Genomic DNA, 20,220 nt, shown 5'->3' with positions numbered 1-20,220 from the left:
TGCATTATACAGCACACACTTTATATATATGTGGGTATGGGTGTGCGTCTGTGCACCGGGATTCTTCTATTTCTTTACGCACGAGTGAAACTACACGCCTCGTGGTTCATTTAGAAATCGTACGCAGCCTTCTCGGTGTTTTTCAATTACCCACGGAATAGAAAATTGTAATTACCATCCACTTAGCTCAAGGGCCCGGTACCAAGCCGGTGTGCAATTACAATGAGACACAGCCCATGAAATAACACCGATAACCGGGATTCAAAGTTGATGAGGCTGTCGCAGCTATAGCTCATCGAGGTGCTGTTTGTAGGATGCGTGCAGCCTGTTTACACAATGGACGAGTACTCCTACCATATTAAAATGCGTCTTCTAATATTACTGCTTCCTTCAAATGCATATTTTGACATCCACGCATCCATTGCATTTTAGTGAATATAGGTGGGACAGACACCAATTCACCCCCTAGCTAAGACGTAGACCGAGAGCGCATTTCAGACAATGCGATATTTGGATACTGCAAACAAGACGTAATTCTTTTACTCAATCTTTTTTTAGAGCTGACCAAGGCAGCGCGTTGAAGCGGCTTAAAATCCATAGCACTGCCGTCAAACCTCTGCTGGAAAATGAATAGCGGATGCAAACAGAGCTTAACGCGTTAGGATACACAAAGGGGGCTTTGTGGTTGACTGCAATTTTGATACAGGAATCAGAGTAATGAAATTCAACATCCCCAGGACGAAGGGAACTGTACGGCGTCGAGCACGTACACTGTGGGCTACTATACCACTGTAAGCGAGCGGGGTTCCTGTCAAGGTGAGAGAATTTACTTAAATTAAACACAAAAATGTTTATCGTGTCTGTGGTGAAATGCTTATTTGTCTCAGAAATGCAAACGCTAGCTGTCTGCCATCCTGTACGAGATTAGAGTAGCAATTAGCTTTATTTATTATTATTATTATTACTATTGCGGTTTTGACGACATGCGTGTGTAATGTTTTATTTCACTTGCATATGATCGTCGTTTTCTGTAGATTAGACCTACACTGTTACAGACATATATGTTATTATCTGACAATTTTAAAATATATATAATATATATATATATATATATATATATATATATATATATATATACATAGGCATATCCGTATCACACGGTGGTGCCACCAAAATATAAATTAGCATAGTTTTTACATCAATTTTAAAATATTGATAATATAATATTATTATTCACATTTATTATTATTATTATTATTATTATTATTATTATTATTATTATTATTATTATATGGTACCAACTTACACTCGTCTTTGTTCCTGTGTTCGACTGGTTTCAATTTACACTCCGTGGTTACCTTTACAGAACACTGTAAGAATATCAATTAAGATTCACACATACTGAACGCTAGGAATGCTGGTGCATGACACAGTGAGCAATGCATTATTAAAACATCAGCCCTATCGAGGATCCAACACATTCGCATTACAGTACCGTAGCTAGATTACTATATTGTTTAGTTATACTGTGGGATACAGACACAGTAAAAAAAACCACAAGACTAGGTAGACATAATTTAGCATCTAATTGTAGCCTTTTATACCGCATGTTAAAACGTCAGTTTTGTAAGGTGCAGCAGTCTGTCACTGACGCCTGTCTAAATAAACTTCTTTTTAACATAAATTGTATTATATATATTATATATATATATATATATTATATATATATATATATATTATTATTATATTATATAATATATACCGTTGGCATTAAGTCAGAAAGACAACAAGAATTTGTAGGACGTCGTTTCGTGTTGGTGAGTAAGGCTGAGCAAAGCACATAGCTTGTCATCAGCAACAGAATGGTTATTTAAAGAACCCAAAGCAAAACGTGGCTTCCGGAACTAACACAAGGTTCTGCTTAGAACGCATTCAAGAACTCTAGTATATTCCTATAGAATATACAAGGGTGGCATTTTTGCAACATCACAATACGACTTCCTAGAATTTATTACCTGCTTTATCCTGTAGAATATACAAGGGTGGCAATTTGTGACAAGGTGGCACATTTTTACATCTATAATTGTCACAAATTGCAACGGGTAGCAAATTGTGACAGGGAGGCATATTCCGATGGTACGCATTGTGATTATTTCATTACCAGAACTTAAAAGACTGCGTCCAATCTCACACAGATCCCTTCAAAGTTTTTTTTTTTTTTTTTTTTTTTTTTTTTTTTTAGAAACTGTTAACTATTAGTTAGTCAAGTAAGGCATTTTGGCTCTGTCTTCATCTATAAGGACTTAGCTGAAAGCATCTCTTCTTAACTCAGGCTTACTTTCAATAGCATGTCTTTAAAAAGATCTTATTTAAAAAAAAAAAAAAAAAAAAAAAAGAATTACATATTTCTTTAAAGGAAATTAACTCATTTTAATTTTAAACTAGATACTGGAACAATAGTTATCTTATGCATTCCCTGGCTGTTTGTTCACTATTAAAATAAACAGCAAATTATAGACCTGAGTAACTGCTTTAACAACATGCCTGCATTTTCTTTCAGTTTTGTTAAAAGGGAACACTGTGTTCTTTGTGTGGGTATGTGTTGGTAACCCATTTCTTTCTTTTAATTTGTAGGATATGAATGCACCATAGTAGACCTGAACTCTCAATGAGAAAAATGAAAAGCAAAAGATTTCATCACAGGACTGCTGCATCTACAAGAAAGCGTTGTGCCTAAAACAAGGTCGTCTACAAAAAAGGACAACACAAAAACAAACCTTTTTTTTTTTTTTTTTTTTTGTTTTATTTGCTACTATTTTAAAACAGAATAAGGACAATTGCCCTCTTAACACACAAGTCACTCTCTCCCTGGTTCCCCTTATGTGTGATTCGCTTTGCCCCTTTGAAATCACGGACATGCTCCAGCAAAACAATAACAATAATTACTTGTGCTTGGAGCGGGGGTGTCACAATAGAAAAATAACTGTAGAAAACAGCGGCGATTGTGGGGGAGGAGGAGGGGGAGGGGGTGACAATCTACCGCAGGCCACTTCACAAGCAGAGAGACGGGGCGAACAACGTCAAGGCCCCAAAACAAAAGGCTTCAGGAGCCGAACGGTGAGCGGGGCCTGTGCCAAAAACAAAAAGAAAGCCAAGCTCACAAAGCCAGGCCTTCAACCTCTTTCCCAACCCCTGGGTGGAATTACAGCCTGCCAGACGAGGCTGGTGTCAGATTCCCCGGTAAGCGATACCATCTCCTGCTTGAATACAGGCAGGTTCTATTCCAGTCGTTCAGAGAATAGCTGTGACGGCCCTGGGATTCGTGCCGATGTAAGCGCTCTCAGTCTAAGCAGTATCAGCAGCCTGGGATCACCGGTAACCGTGGCAACCTTAGAAGCTTCTGAAGTGAACCAAACAGTGGCTCCCACAACAGTAGAGGGCTCATTCCTGAGTACTACAGCAAGAGACCAATACTACAGCACTGGGATCATTTACATAAGGGCTACCCAGAGTCTTGCTTCCCAACCACAGGCTGTTGGCAGACATGACATTCTTCTAAACCTCCGGGGAAGGGAAGACAGAAATATGACTGGGGAAGCTGCTTTCCCTGGGCAGGAGGATGGGGTTGTCCGATCCAGTAACGGAGATGGGAAAGCAGTGGAAACAAACGCACAGGTTTTGGCAAAAGATGCCAGGGAAGGGTTTAAGACTGATACAGAGTCCTGTGGCAATGCAGGGGAGCAGAAGGAGAGCTGGGGCTTTACAACGATTGATGTGGACAAGCAAGAAGAAGAAGAAGATGACAATGTGAAGGAATTGAGCGCTGACTCTTGTGTGCTGGGAAGACGTGATACCAAAAACTCAGGGTCGGGAAATGCTGAAGACTGCATGAGGAGTGGATTCAATCACTGTACGCAGAGTGATGATGTTCAGAGGAAATTAGCAGATCCAGGGTGCGAGCATCAGAAGCACCACCCACAGATAAACAGGGAAGGCAGCAGACAACACGCTGGAGATCTGGTGACGGAGAACACGAGGCAGCAGGCTATCTCCGCAGCATCGGAGTCTCATAACCATTGCTGCTGTTCTATGGAAATGACGCTGGAGAGCCGATCAGGGCGTCAGATGCGGGGAGACAAAACTAGCCGAACAGTGGATCACGTGACCAGAGATTCTCCAGCGCTTGCGGAATATCAAATTCAAAAACGCAATGCTGGGGATCGGAGGAGTGGAATTACAGCTAACGCGCCTCCGTGGCTTAGGGTCGTGAATGAAACATGCCGTGGGTGTCACAGGCGGGGAGGCGCGGGGAATGGGCAGAGCGAAAGAAGGATCGCAGATCTTGCAAAATATGAAAACCCAAACCATAACCCTGCAGACAGCAGTGGTGAAATGATAGCTCATGCTACTGTAAGGGTTAAGAAGCCTGAGGGAACTAGTAGTGGGAAAACCAATAGGCTGGACAGCAGGCCTGTGGAAATGTGCACAGCAGATACTTCTGATCTTGCGGAATATTATTGCTGTAACCCAGGGGGCTGTGACTGTTGTGAAATCACTTCTCTAAGGCAAAGAAAGCTCCATGGAGAAGTCGATAATGTAAGGAATGGCTATTTCTGTGCGTCCAATAGGGGAGACTTGTATGACAGTCTGACCACTGATTTTGTCTCTGTTTTGGGTAACAGTCAGTTTGAAGCATGTGCTTCAGTGCAGCAGTTGGCCCAAGGAGAAAGACTGGGAGCTGGTTCATGTGGCAATCGCTTCTCAGAATGTGCCAAAGCCTGTGAAAAGCACCCAAGCCTGGCATTAGACTCTCTGACGGGAAAGACTGAATGCACACCCATGCCAAAAGATTTTATCTGTAGTCACAATAACGACAGTGTGGCACAGAGTCAGGGCCTGGATAAAAAAGCAGGCCGCACAGAGCAGGGGGCTTTACTATCGGGGTTTCACACCAGCCAGGCAGGCGAGCATGGCAGCGATTCAAACACAGCCCCCATTTCAGACAACACAGTTCCACTGCAGTTTGATAAGCCTGCTGCAGCAGCTAGGCCTGATCTGTCAGTCTCTGTAACCAAGGCAACGTTCGTGGCACAAGAGAGCTCAGAAGTGGTCGGAGGTCATTATCCTTTTCTCAGCACGACCGGTGAGATTAGTAATCATGACGGGGAGAGCCCTAGTATTGAACAGGCAGGAGACGAAGAGGAATTTGGCCTTTTTGAGAAGGCAGGGGATCGCCTCCACTGGGACGAAGAATTTTTAGAGTTTGAACAAGGGTCTTGCTGGAAGAAGGGCTGTGCTGGTGAGTGGTAAATTTATCTTTCATAATTAATATATGAACATAATATAGATCTTTCATTTAACACCATGTAATCAAAGAAACTACAAAATTATTTTGCAAGAGTCTACCGGAAGCCAGAATAGTAGTACAGAATTTCATGTCACATTTTGTAATGTGTGTCGGTTTTCCATTAAGTATATGAAAAACTATGAAAGCGGTGTGTAATTCAATATGTTAACGTAACATTATTCAGCAGGTTTCATTCACCTTTATGAAGCAACATTTGTTCATTCTATAGGGTGATGCAAAATTTTGGGCCACAGCTGTTAAATTGTGATTGTGTTATTATACTTAAAAGACAATGAGATAATAAAACGCATTTAGGAAATGCTGGGTACTTCAAGAGAACCTCAGTCTGTCTGTGTGTCACAGTGGTCCAATGTCTGTCCTCAGATGTTGCTGTCAGTCCACAGTCCACCTCATTGGACGGCTGGACTGCCTTCTCAGAGGAGGACACCAGTGGATTTGGACCGGGAGACGGGACGGAGCAGGACAGAGATAGTGGTGGACAGTGGTGGCTGGACAGTGCTGTAGAGGACACCGGAACTACACCATGCACACCTCTGAACCTGGTAGATTCACAAGTACCTTTTTATAGAACAGCAGAACCTGTAATGTCCGATCCTGTAAGACACTATCCCCACTTATGTCATTTACGAACTGTACAGATGGAAAGTGACCAATGCATATTTTTTTCTGTCGCTTCACGTAACTGCCCAGTTTAACCATGATAAATAAAAGAAAACAAGGGATTCATAGGAATTGCTGAACCATACAAGATAATATTTTTCTTGCAGATCTACAAAGCCAGTTTGTTTGCTGATGCATCTGGATAAATAAAAAAACACAGCTTGGCTATGACAGGTTCAGCGCTAGCCGTTTAATGAGACTGAAAGGACTGCAAGGACTAGCTGTAATCCAAGTAGATGCAAGTGCAGTCAAAACAGATGCTAAACATGTATCATTTGAACAGCAGAATCCCACTTCTTCAGTGCAAGTTTAGTACACTTGATTCGTTCCTGCAGTATGCAGCGAGACCTGAATGCTGTCTACTTTGTCTTGTACAGTCCAGGGTCTTTCAAGACTGCTTCCCTTCTGTGACATCATCACACTGGGAGACAGACGAGGTCCCATCTCTGAGAGAACAGATGCAAAGGTAAGGCAGGCAGAACCGTGCGAAAAGCAAACACACTTCTTTTTTTTTTTTTTTTTTGCTAAAGGAGTGCTGTCTCAAATCCATTGCTGTGCTTCTTATTAGCATGACCAGTATTGGTTTTAGTTCAGATTGCAAGCGGACTGCTGAGAAAATGGATTTGAAAGATTGTTTTGCGTTTTAACGCACTGGAACCTGGTTTTCATTTTAACAGGCCGGCCTCCAGTCTGTGGGAGGGACTCCAGGATGTGAACGAGGCAATTGGTTTAAAATACAAGTGGGCGGGATCTGGTGCCCAAAAACTCCTCCTACATTCCCTTCACATCGACGTGGTGAGTATACAGCACCTGCAATGCCTGCCACCATCCTCTAGAGGCCGCTAGCTTGCCCAAATTGGATGCAGAGTGATGAGAACTGGCTTGGTCGTGGGATCAGAGGTCCCCCACTGACCTTCCCTTCTCCTCAACTGTTGTGGGAAGTTTCTATGGTGAGGGGATCGGAATTGAGCATTCTAAGTATTTTAACAAAACCTTCTTAAACTGGAAAGGGCACCTTTGCCACGTGAGATTTCTACGCCCTTCAACGAAGACTCCTAGGTTCTTGGACACTCCCTCGCTGAGGCACACACAGCTGTTAGGACCTTGACCGCCAGCAGTAGCTGATGAAATCCTTTCTTTAAATCTTACTTTCCTGGCTGGAAATCAAGCTTTCCAGAATCGCACACTAATCTCACATAATAAATGCCACACAGGCTGTTTTGATGTAATGCAGTTTACTGTTGATTTAACTTGGGTTCTTGGTTTTCTTTGACTTAAAAGGAAGTTATTTTAGATTTAAAAGTTATGTTGGTAAAAAAAAAAAAAAAAAAAATTAACCTTAAATTCAGTTCGCGTTTGTAAACCTGTTTGTAATGTTTTGTACGTTCTCAATAAGATTGCAGCGCACTTCTAAACAGTTTACCAGACAGAGTCATGTACAACTCTGGCTAAAAGTTTTGCATCACCAGTATTCATTTTGCTTCACAACGTCAAATAAAACCTGTTGAATAATGTACATTAACATATTGAATTACACACCGCTTTGGAGTTTTCCATATACTTAACGAAGAAAACTGGCAAAAATGGGGAAAAAAATTGACATTTAGACATCTAACATGAAATACTAATGTGCTACTACTGTGGCTTCCGGTAGACTTTTGTAATAGCATTTTGCAGTTTATTTGATTACAAGAAGTGATGTGACTGTATATGAATTGATACTGTTTGAGTGCCACCTTGTGGCCAATTGAAGACAGTACAAGCGCTGGTGGTTCTCATCAGCAATGAATGTTTTACAAATTTTTCTGTAGTGAATCGATTATTCATTGATGAAATAACTCAAAGGCTCCTTGTGCTTTATTACATTTCTTTTTTTTTGAGCATTGTTTTCTCTGAATAATATAATGGACGTTTTGAATGTAAAAAAAAAAAAAAAAAGCCATTCTGGTCAAAACATGTTGTCTTATATAAGTGCAATGTTTTGGTCATATTTTCAAACCATTTCTTTTTTAATATTTTATTGTCCTATTATATTAAAGCAGTTTTATTAAAAACTCTAACCCAGCAACCACGATAGATATGTCAAGTTCTTTTGAGTTGTTTTGTTAGGTGATTTTATAATTAAAAAATGAAAACTATCAGAAATCAACCAATCACAGCGAAGCATTTGCCAGAATTCCCATACATCTTATCCTTTGGGAATGTCATCCATACCTAGAACTCCACACCTAATTCTAACGTTCAGAAATCTAAACAAAAAACACAGAACTTTTCTAAAATGGATTAACTTGACTCTTAATTTAAATATCGATGATTTCTTCTCTTTTCCAAAAAAATAGGAGCAAATTTAAAAAAAAAATGACAAATATGGTCAAGCATCTTTCTCTTCCTGCCGAACACCAGATTTTCCTTGCTAAAGAAGTCTATTTTTGTTCCTTGCAGGACACCGTTGCCTGCCCCCAGCTCAGTAGAGCCAGCCCTGATCACAGACTCAACCTGTTCAAGCAGCGGAACCCAGCGGACAGGATTAGCAAGAAAAAGATCTCCTATGATCCCAACAAGAACATGCTGGCTTGAGCTCCATGCCTCCACCACACCTCCTCCCTCAGTCTACAGCTCTGGCCAAAAGTTTTGCATCCTCAAGAAAGTTAGGATTGAGACATTATATATATAAAATTTAGATCTTTTATTTAACATCATGTAATCAAAGAAACTACAAAATGATCTTGCAAAAGAAAGTCTACCGCAAGCCATAATACTGGTAGTGTTTCACATTAGATTACGAAATGCCACATTTGTTGTCAGGTTTTAGTTTGGTATATGGGAAACTACGAAGCGGGGTGCAATTCAATGTGTTAGCGTAACATTATTTGGCAGGTTTCATTCGACTTTATGAAATGAGTTGATTCTATAGGGTGATGCCAAACTGATGGCCATAGCTGGAGTGTCTACCCATATTGAACCTTTAGCAGACAGTGGCATTGCCAGCACATGCCACAGGCAGTGGGTTTGGAACTGATATTGCATAGTTCAGAGGTCCTGATTCGCTAGCACATCATCTGTCTAGTACTGATAGGGACCGAGATGGAATTACCAGCAGTAAATGTGTGATTGTGATACTATTGTCAGAATACCAAGCACCAGCCAGCACAGGGGTACCAAGCACCCTGTGACCACTGAAGACCATTTGGTAAGGCCAGTGCTGTATTGATCTAAAACGGGACAATTTATTTGTACAGGTAATTAGACAGCAATAATCTTTTAAAAACACCTGGGTATGTGATAGTACAAGATACAGTTTGATAATATGAATTGCATTTATGGATTTGTTGGTTTTAAAACCAACGATAAACAAAATGTCCTCGGTCGCGGCTTTCGTCTACAGAAAGGACAACACGGGTCATGTTTTCAAAGCCTCTACAACAGTTTTTAATCAACTCCTATTTTTTTTACAAGAGCTAAAACGATGGTTAATTTTACAAAACTAGAACCAAACAAATAAGTAACATAAAGTAAGTTCTCAAACATTCCCATTAGGCTTGGTTTAAGAATCCTTTGAAAATATAGCCCACAATCCATACAATGCAATAAAGCAAGTAATTGAACACAAGGTTTGCAAAACACAGGTAGCACATACAGTGGCACCAAAAACATAATTAGACACTCGATTGTAACGTGCATAGTTACATGTGTAGTTTAATTGATTACTTCAATTCACAAAACACCAGCTTGTACTGAATTACAGATACTGAAGGGCAATTGTGTGACTACTTGGAGGTGCCACTGTATTTCAAGTACAAAACTCTTGCTTATAAAATGCACAGAACAGGTGCCATTAGGTGAGGTTACATGAAATCATGCTTTCTTTGTATTTTACACACAAAGTTTTCTCCTGTGAACCAGCACTTTGTTTTTTCTAACACCAATGTTTGCATTTATTTAAAACAATATATAAAAAGCACCTTCACAGGCACGCATCCCTCTTCTTATTGTTGGGCAGGGTAATCCCAGGTGAGATTCATTTACCAGAGGGACAAACCATTGCTGAAAGAGGGGTATTTTTAACCTTGAAATAGATAAGAATTCTCTCCTTTTCTTAATATTAATTCTGCACTACGCAACTAATGAACTACTGGCAATTTATGATTATGAATAACAAAAATGAAAATATAAACAAATAACATATTTTCTGGCAAAATAATCTGTATAATTTTAGACAGTTAATTTATTAAATTATGTAATAAAGAAAAACAAATGTTGACGTGACAATGGTGTGGCTTGTTTGACTTCACCCTAAAGCACTGGGATGTTGTTAGCATAGCAACCTGTATTTGTTATGTCAGACAAGTTCATTTCTGCCATCAAAGGTAAAAAACTTCCACAGTAGATATTGGATTTTTTTTTTTTTTGCCCCTCCCTTGCGGGCAAAACCCTTATAAAAGTTTAAACAGTATCTTTGCACTTTTGCCACGGTTATACTGTGCATCAACTATAACTTAATATGTTTCCATACCTCTGTGCTTTACAATGACTATACTTTACCATGCTTTCAATGTGCTGTATTACACTTTGCTGTACTTTTACTATGGGAAACTTTTATAAGGGTTGGTTTAACATGTTTATTTTATTAATATGCTTTACCATACCTTTCTATGCTTTATAAATCTTCCCTATACTTTACCAGACCTCTCTGTGCTTTACAATGCCTCCCTATGCTTTTCCATACCTCTCTTTGCTTCACAATGCTTCCCTGTGCTTTACCAGACCTCTCTGTGCTTTACAATGCTTCCCTATGCTTTACCAGACCTCTCTGTGCTTTACAATGCTTCCCTATGCTTTACCAGACCTCTCTGTGCTTTACAATGCTTCCCTATGCTTTACCAGACCTTTCTGTGCTTTACAATGCTTTCCCAGACCTCTCTGTGCTTTACAATGCTTCCCTATGCTTTACCAGACCTCTCTGTGCTTTACAATGCTTCCCTATGCTTTACTAGACCTCTCTGTGCTTTATAATGCTTGACTACACCACGCGAATCTACTGCAGCAGCACTCTGTCTTGCGTGCATTGATGGTTTGCGGTTGCAATGTGTCAGCTGGGCACTTGGACGTGTCGCTGTCGCTCATTAGTTGCCATGGCTACCACCAGACCCACTAACCGATGCAATAACATGCAAACTGTTTGCACGATGCAGCTCAATGCAGATGCATATCAAAGGCAAGCAAGGTCGGCGATGCTGGAGAACACAATGCATATAAATCAATCGAGCGCGCTGATTAGATCTAGGGCCGCTGTGTACGCGTTCAACAGAAAACATTGCTGTGGCTTTAATGCTGAAGGCTGCACGCTATCCTGCCGCCACGGCAGATACTGGAGCTTCGTTTTTTTAAAAGCCTTTTATTCACAGATTCTCTGTGGGGATCAGACCGTGTTATTAGTACCACACAGAAACAGCAATTGGGAAATTAAATAACTACAATTTTTTAACAGTGTTTTTTTTGTTGTTGTTGTTAAGAATAAGAAACAAGACAAATTGCTCTTGACAATTATCTGTACTGTGCAGTGGAAGCAAATATGATAGAAGCAGTACCAGTGTAAACCATCTGGTGGCGCTAAACACACACACACACACACACACACACACACACACACACACACACACACACACACATATATATATATATATATATATATATATATATATATATATATATATATAAGAACTGATTTAGCAAACTTTATACAGTCTTATTTCACAAAGCTTTAACTCGGGAGTTAATTAAGGACTTTAATTTTAAGGATATTAATCAAGTTTGTTATGCTTTTTTTAAATTTTATTTTTTGTAATTACTACGAGCTAAATCTATTTCTGTGCACGGGTAACGCGGTCAGGAATCTGCAAACTCTGAAACGGAGAAATCTGGACAAACCCAGCCACTGTGTAATTATGAAGAGGTCGTGAGAGTTCACAGACAGTCGTAATGTCTCAAATAAAACGACCCACATGATTGTGTTTGTCTTTGATCCGGTCCCTGATCTATTTCCTGGCAATACCGTCGAAGTGGGTGGAGAAAAGTTTGAGTAAAACACATTACGGCGCAGTCTATAACGAGAAAGGAAGACAGAAAAGAGCCTTTTATTTTTTTTTTTAAAACAGGAAAGACGCACCCAAAAAAAAAAAAAAACCCAAAATGTCTTCAAATTCTAGGTCTGGCATTCTGGTGTTTCTTTTTTTCGTGTTTTATCTCACCTACCTCTTTCTGGGGGCTGCTATATTCTCCAGCATCGAAAGACCGGAGGAAATTCGACTGAGAGGCGAGCTGAGAATTTTGAAAGCAAACTTTCTGAACCGCAGCTGTGTAGATTCCTCCTCGCTCGAAACTTTTTTGGAACATGTTCTGACTGCCAGTAAGTACGGCGTGTCTGTTCTCAACAACGCCTCGGTAAACACGAACTGGGACTTCGCCTCTTCTCTCTTCTTCGCAAGCACTTTGCTAACAACTGTAGGTAAGAAACGCACACGGGCGAACGAGTTTTTATTTTTCAGTCTACTCCAGAACTGCTTCTAGTAAACTTCTTAGTAAACTACCCCAGATTTACTAAGAACTAAAGAAGTGAAGTGAGTTGAAAGATTTGCTTAATTTGTCATTCTTGCCGTAGCTCTGAAACCGGTGCTTAACAGTTCAAAGTGTTCAAAGTCCAAGTATTTCATTGCAGTCCTGCAAAGTAAAGCCACGGGCATACATTTTAAATGCATGTGCGGTACTGAATCATGTTTTTGTAACAGACACAATGAACTGCTACTGGTTGCATTTCACATAGTGGGGAAAAGGATATAGTTCAGACGGCGACCTATGCTGTACAAAGTAGGCAAACATTTTGTGGTCTTTTTCGGTGTTTTTCAGTGAAATAGTTTATGGCAGCGCTATCTGGCTACCATAGGTCCCTTATAAAAGTTACGGTAAAGCACAGAGAGGTCTGGCAAAGCATAGGGAAGCATTGTAAAGCACAGAGAGGTCTGGTAAAGCATAGGGAAGCATTGTAAAGCACAGAGAGGTCTGGTAAAGCATAGGGAAGCATTGTAAAGCACAGAGAGGTCTGGTAAAGCATAGGGAAGCATTGTAAAGCACAGAGAGGTCTGGTAAAGCATAGGGAAGCATTGTAAAGCAGAGGGGTCTGGTAAAGCATAGGGAAGCATTGTAAAGCACAGAGATATATGATGAAGCATATTAAAAAACATAGCAAATCAGGGTAAACCTTTAAGTGCATCATTTAAACATGGTAAAAAGTGCAAAAATACATGGTAAACTTTTGTAAGGGACATTTTTATACAAAACAAACATGCAAAAGTAAACTTAAAAGCAGTTATACTTATTGTTGTTGTTATTTCTTTTGGTGTTATGTAACTTCCATTTGTAGTTGCAGTGTAATTAACTGATAAGCCAAGAGGCAGTCATGCCTGTCTACAAAGCAGAGACAGGCTGGAGGTAATGCTTGTATTGGGATTAAGATAAACACAGTCCACCTAACTAAGAGTGATTGCTGAATCTTATTGGTTGACCAATCATCATTAACAGCCCAGCATTGTCATTTCTGAAGATTTGCACAAATAGGTAACTAACTGTGTTATAGGACAACAATTCTTTAAAAAGCTGCCCAGATTATCCTGCAGCTGACGACAATCATACCTCATACCTGCCATTGTAATACACACAAAAGCAACCACTAATGACAAGGCCAGCATGGAAGGAACAGCTGGTTGCCATGGAAATTGAAGACTGCATTGGTAGAATGAATGCTGTTGTCAGGGAGACAGAGTTGTCACGGCCAGTTTAATGGTTTCAAAAGATCAAGGTACCTTGGATATTTCCGTTCTATACCTTTTTTTAGTAACGGCACAAGCACAGAGTGTAGCTAGTGTATTAACCACCTGTTGGACAATAATGTCAGCACATCATTATGCTGAAGAGCTGCATGCGAGTGTGCAGTGTAAGACCAAGAGCAGCTAGTAAAACAGATTAAACAGAGCTTGAAATGATGGCTGTGTAGTTCCATCTAAGACTAACAAGGAAACCGCTGCAAGAACTACAGGTCTGTCTAATGGTTGACTAGTTTGGGGAAGACCACAGCTGCAGAGGATTGACATCGGGGCAATGCACAGTAACTTAGAAACTAAATTCAAGTAGAGACCAGTAAGCTACCGTCAGCTGCCCTAACCCTAACCCTAACCCTAAACCGTACAATTCACTGATATTTTTTTTCTGAAAACATTTCGCTACGATTCTGGTCTGGTCTCAGGCTTTGAAAACCAGGCTAAGGGTGATTTTGAAAGTGCATTTTAAGAATCTTTGATGTCACACACGTGCGACGGGCAACAGCCGGGTGTGCTGTATTTCAGGGCGAGCCCGGGAGTGTGTTTTACAAAGGCTGCCACCCTGTTTGACGTCAGACTTGGGTGTTGCAGGTTAGATGTGTGGAAGTCTGCATAGCGCTGATTTCCTCCCCTCTTCAATCAAGGAGTCTGAGCAGAGAGAAAGGCAACGTTTTATACTTGCTATACAGCATTGACTCGGTTGTTCTGGAAACTATGTTCTGCTATGGTGGTTTTAAATAGATACAAGTTGTTTTTTTCAAACTTTGGACTGTAACGTGATGACTCTGGACAGACACGTACAGACATGCAACACCAATATAACTGATAGAGGCCGATGGCGAGTCAGTGAAGTTAATAAGTAGATAGCAGATAAGTTAGACAGGCTCTGGTCAGGGCAAACTGGCTGAGAAACCCACAGTACTAGTATTGTATTTCATTGTCTGTTTGAGGTTAGTTAACCCATTAAATGCTACTACTGAGCATTAACTGACCAGGTACCTGCTATTTACATTTTTTCTAACTATATTGCCATGATAACTTACCAGTACCCCAAATTTTGCTAACCGCAAAAGTGTAATGTATAAAATTATATAAGTAAATATAACTTCTGTGTGTGTGTGTGTTTTTTTTTTTTTTTTTTTTTTTTTTTTAAGAAAAAATGACTGAATGAATGAATGACTATTTCTCGTACAGTCATGGGTTATATCCTTTTTCAAATGCCGACACGTTCAAATTGAGTGACTTACCAGCAATACCCGAGGCTTAAAAAAACATTTTATTATCTCCTATTGCCATCAAATGCCCCTCTGGGCTTGTATACTGTTCCCTGGTAATACTTGCCAACTGTTATTCCTGACAATAATTGGCCTCAATTTTTTCATTACATGTAATTTAAGAGCAATATTGCTGTCAATATATAAAAAGAAATTTGACGAAAGCAGAGTTAGACTCTGATACAAATATGTTCAGCAAGACACAATTCTAAAAACAGACACAAATGTAAATGAATGGGAAACCAATAGTTTAGGCTTTAATCGGTTAGAATGACTTCTTGTTTTGTGGTTGCTGTAACTAGAAATAGGAAGATCTAAAGAAAGATTAGAGAAAAGGGTTTTTTTGGGGTTCTTTTTGGTGCAGGGGGATTTTGAAAGCTTCAGAGTACAATGCCAAGCTTACTAAATTAATTTCCTGTTAGTTCTTCCATTGCTGTGTTTCTGGCTGCCAACACGAACTGATCCCTATATAACAAAATAAACAAATTCAAATAGAAAAGAAAACATATAGTTTGTGGATTTCAGATACTGAATAATGCAGTAATTTATGACCACAAGGATTAGCGTTTAATCTAATGCGTTCTCCTGTGACGGGCATAAGCCTCCTGCAAGGGCTGAACACAGAGTGCCCTTTGTCTACATACTGTAGAGAACCGTTGTGACAAACCAAAGGAAGTGATACTGAAATCGTACTGGTTAACCATGAACTTCCACATCAGTGTTTAAAACTTCAAACCTACGAGTATGTTGCTGACATGCGTCTCTGTGATGGCTGTGCACTACATGTGTTCTTATACCATGGCCTACGTTTGTATATAGGTACCTAGATCGTCATTAACTTGTTATAACCTGCGGGTAAGGGAAGCAAAACTGGCAGGGACAGTTCCTCTTCATCACGCTGCAGTGAAACCTGCTGGCCAGGTGCCCAGTGAGCTCAGAGCAGACACCTGCAGGGCTGACCTTTATTCTTGAGTTCCTGGGTGTAAAAGAGGAAGCTGGCTTGGTCGTGAGACTGGAGGAGCTTTCAGTTATCTTGAGCTGCGTGGGTAATTGCTGTGGTTACACTAAAGCCATTGGTTGACAATGCCTCGTATCTTCTCCTCTCTCCCAGGCTATGGTCAGACCACTCCCCTGTCGGACGGCGGGAAAGCCTTCTCTATAGCCTTTGCCCTGCTGGGAGTTCCCTTCACCATGCTGGTGCTGACGGCCAGTCTGCAGCGGCTTATGCACCTCTTCACCTACTGGCCCATGAGGGTGTGCCAGCTGAGGGCCGGCTGGTCCAGCAGGACGGCCAGCAAGGTCCACTTCGTGCTGCTGCTCGTGGCGGTGGTGGTCTGTTTCTTCGTGGTGCCGGCCGCCATCTTCAGCACCATCGAGCACACGTGGACCTTCTTGGACTCCTTCTACTTCTGCTTCATCTCACTCTGCACCATCGGCCTGGGAGACTATGTGCCAGGGGAGCAACATGGACAGGCACTGCGTCCGCTCTACAAGATCGCTGTCATGGGTACGTACGCAGCACAGTGCTGCATTGTCCTGAGTGGTGGTAGCTAACTGCAGACTGATGTAATTATTACCCTGATTACAGGGGAATTGTTTGCTGCAATTACTATTCCAATGCTATGTTGTTCAATTACAGTTCCAATTATACAAAATTCTCACGCCCAGGGGTTGTCTTGCAGGCAGGTGTGTAATGGATATCCATGACAAATGCTGAGGTGTGCTAATGCATTTGCACACTGCTGTATGTATATCTTTACACCGCTCTGGCAGCCGATCACGTCTCGGGAGATGCACTAGCGGTGTCTTGCGCGGTCTGCACTGCGATGGCTTGTTCCAGAGCTGAAGCTGAGCAACTTTTGTTGAGCTCCTCAGAAAAAAACTAAAAAGACTGAAGCAACCTAAAGAGACGGTGATGCAAAGCAACAGCAAAGTGAAAAGCGCAAGCAGATTGCATCTAGAAATTTGCAGCCCATGTCTAATGACTAGGCTTGCTTGAATTGTAGATAGCGGATGGATCTGACAATAGGCAAACCCTAGTCTGATATTAAAATGAGATGTTTTTTAAACACTTTCTGTAGATAGATAGATAGAATGTTGTTTTATATACTCTGTGTGTGTATATATACCAACTGGAATTCTATTCTGACATATACAGTATGTTTACCTCATTCAAGCATTCTATAGACATTTTATCAGCCCTCTTATCTCCTTACAGAGCAGATCCTGGAGCGTTTTATGTTCAAAGCCTGCTTTGTCATGCACATGCAATAACATAAAAATACTTAGTCTGTATACTGTTTTTTTTCCCCCCAGATATTTCCAGCACAGTACAGTTACTGTTTTTGATTTGCAACTTCCAGAGCAGTTTTGTTTACTTCCAAATCGCCTGATGTCCTTTGCTAATCAGGGGGCTGTTCCTCTCTTCTCCCCCCCCCCAGTGTATCTGTTTGTGGGGCTGATGGCGATGCTTCTGGTCCTGCGCTCCTTCCACAAAGCGTGCGATATCCACGGACTCACCAGCCTCTTCCATCTGCCCAAGTGCGAGGAGGAGGAGGAGGAGGAGGAGAGGAGGACCAGGTTCAGATCATCGACTCCCAGGAATCAAGCGAGCCAGACCAGGAAGTGGCTCACAAGCAGCTGATAGCAGGCATCCAGCCCTCTTACAACTCCATCAACCAATAACAGCAAGCCCAGACAGGGAGGGACAGCACTGTGACGACAGCTCTCGGTATTCTCACGCAGGCTGCCGACTTCAAATAAGATAGATCAAATAAGATATTCCATAAAGCAGTGTCTGTTCTACTCCAGTCTGCTCTTCTAACTAAGGATGGAGAGAGATGAGCCTGTCAGTCCGAGCCCACAGCCACCGATGGCCAGATTTAGATTTTTAAATGAAGATACATATTTTAATACAATTGGTTTTTGAATGTTGGTAACCTCACCGTGTCCATTTGGCACATTTTTGGTTGATTGCACAGATAACCTTGTACAACAGAGGTCCAACTGGACCTGGAGAGCCCCTATCCAGCAGGTTTTATAGGTGTCATTATATCATCAGTGGCTAAAGATCTGGAACACCTGTTAATCCAATAATTGGTTCAATTAAGCAACTGAGACTTGGTTGAAATGAAAACCAGAAGCCCCTGCAGCTCTCCAGGACCGGGGCTGGAGCCCCTGCAGCTCTCCAGGACCGGGGCTGGAGCCCCTGCAGCTCTCCAGGACCGGGGCTGGAGCCCCTGCAGCTCTCCAGGACCGGGGCTGGAGCCCCTGCAGCTCTCCAGGATTCAGGCTGGAGTCCCTGCAGCTCTCCAGGACCGGGGCTGGAGCCCCTGCAGCTCTCCAGGATTCAGGCTGGAGTCCCTGCAGCTCTCCAGGATTCAGGCTGGAGCCCCTGCAGCTCTCCATGACCAGGGCTGGAGCCCCCTGCTGTTGTACAGATTGTCTGTTCAATGACGAGTTTGAATTTCCAGATTGCGGCAGTGTGCACCCATCTTTAGAGTTCAAATAAATGTATAACATAGTGTTTTTAGTTTGCCTAAGATTGTTCTGTTGAAATATAAGTGTGACATTCACCAGAGGTGCCTTGTGAGTTGTCCATAAGGATTGTAATACGAGTTTGCTTGTTTTTATGACCACAAGAAGAGTGACCGAACTTCTTTGTGGAGTCATTTTTATTGCAGTAGCACTAACTCAGGAGAGCTCAGCTGCTAATAGCTTTGTTTTATAAGCCACCACTTTGTAGACAAAGCAATTGCTCGAGTCCTATCTTATCAGTTTACTCTTTAGTGCCAAGACGAGGTCTGATGCCAAATGGGAAATGTGCAATCTCTCCTGGTTTTACACTGTAACGTGCAGTGACGTTTTGTATTAACTTGTTTTAGTATGTATAATATTTAAAAATCACACACAATTGTGAACTGTGCGACAGCAATGCCTGTACAATCGTAATGGCGTGCTGAAATCTTGTTTAATTGAAATCTCTTGGAGCCCCCTCTGGTGGCTTAGCGAGGCTACAACATCAGATTTTATAGACTGGTATAAAGCCAAACGATTAGCAAGAGTTAAAGGTCGAACTGCATGCAAAGTCAAGTGTTCAGATGTTTATGCTAATACTTTAAATTGATGATGCAATCTTTTTTCAATTCTATAAATTGGGTGTAAATATAAAAGTTTAAAGAAAGGCAGGTTAAGGGCTTAGGCTAACCATGGTAGAATTGGTCGCAAAGCCAAAACGTTGTCTACTTGACTTCCAGTTTTACCTTTTACAGCAAAATTCAGGAAGGTTTGTTTTAAGGTTATAAGAACCAGGCATGTGAAGTGAACCCATAGATCTATGAAGAATGATTATCCTAATAATAGCAGGGGTTCTAAGTAAAATAGAAATATACTGTATGAACAATTTAATAGTACACACCTCTGTGTTACAGTTGTATCTCTGGTGTCTGTTAACATGTGTAATAGTAAAATATTTTTGTTTTATATATGTGTGTGTGTTTTTTATAGTTTCATCATTTAGGTAAATAAAGGTTTATGTCGAATGTTTTGTATGTTTTTTTTTTTATTTTATTTTTTATTATATTCCCTTCAGTCACTGCTTGTATAATGTGATGTTTCTACATATCTATATGTATTTTATAATGCGTATGTGTTGTTTTTCAAAGTTTTGGCAGGGCAACGTCTTGAATTTTTTATTAAAAAGTGGTTAACGTTTACTAAACGCGTGTCCTTAATCTGTTGCCTTGGGCTATGGTGTAACTTTTGAAAAAATGTATTATCTTTATTTATTTATTTATTTTAACCTCAGCGGTTGTATTGGTTATCCAGCATAAAACTTCTCTATTCTCAGTTCTGTTTGCAGTTTTAATTAAAGTGACTGACATCATTTTGTCTCAATCCAATAATTCCACGTGATGCAAAACTTTTGGCCATAGCTGTAGTTTCATTTTTCCATTTTTAAATAATACTACTGTTTAATAGCCCTATGCTTTTTTTTTTTTTTTTGGTAATTTGTGACAGAGAAATAAAACTAGACTTGTATAGCAAT

The 20,220-nt window shown here is 40.8% G+C and overlaps 2 protein-coding genes across 2 annotated transcripts; both read left to right on the top strand.

Moving 5' to 3' along the window:
• Positions 1 to 575: 575 nt before the first annotated feature.
• si:ch211-14c7.2 lies at positions 576 to 10,307 on the top strand. The gene is made up of 6 exons (XM_041236410.1): positions 576 to 816; positions 2,635 to 5,299; positions 5,732 to 5,910; positions 6,406 to 6,494; positions 6,706 to 6,823; positions 8,471 to 10,307. The coding sequence occupies exons 2-6, from the start codon at positions 2,881 to 2,883 to the stop codon at positions 8,603 to 8,605; spliced, it is 2,940 nt and encodes a 979-aa protein (XP_041092344.1). The 5' UTR covers positions 576 to 816; positions 2,635 to 2,880; the 3' UTR covers positions 8,606 to 10,307.
• Positions 10,308 to 12,009: 1,702 nt separating this feature from the next.
• LOC121304950 (potassium channel subfamily K member 6-like) lies at positions 12,010 to 18,259 on the top strand. The gene is given in 4 exon segments (XM_041236400.1): positions 12,010 to 12,533; positions 16,285 to 16,680; positions 17,615 to 17,739; positions 17,742 to 18,259. Coding segments are annotated over 4 exon segments (954 nt in total). The 5' UTR covers positions 12,010 to 12,217; the 3' UTR covers positions 17,859 to 18,259.
• Positions 18,260 to 20,220: the final 1,961 nt, after the last annotated feature.

Source organism: Polyodon spathula, chromosome 40 (assembly GCF_017654505.1).
Source record: "Polyodon spathula isolate WHYD16114869_AA chromosome 40, ASM1765450v1, whole genome shotgun sequence".
Taxonomy (NCBI): Eukaryota; Metazoa; Chordata; class Actinopteri; order Acipenseriformes; family Polyodontidae; genus Polyodon; species Polyodon spathula.
Note: the sequence above shows the minus strand (reverse complement) of the source record. Positions and strands in the feature narration are given on the sequence as shown.

Bases quoted from the DNA above. Each gene is read 5' to 3' on its own strand.
- si:ch211-14c7.2 (XM_041236410.1), top strand. From the start codon at position 2,881: ATGTGTGATTCGCTTTGCCCCTTTGAAATCACGGACATGCTCCAGCAA. The intron at 5,300-5,731 runs GTGAGTGGTAAA...GTCTGTCCTCAG, and splicing joins CTGGAAGAAGGGCTGTGCTG to ATGTTGCTGTCAGTCCACAG. The intron at 5,911-6,405 runs GTAGATTCACAA...TGTCTTGTACAG, and splicing joins CATGCACACCTCTGAACCTG to TCCAGGGTCTTTCAAGACTG.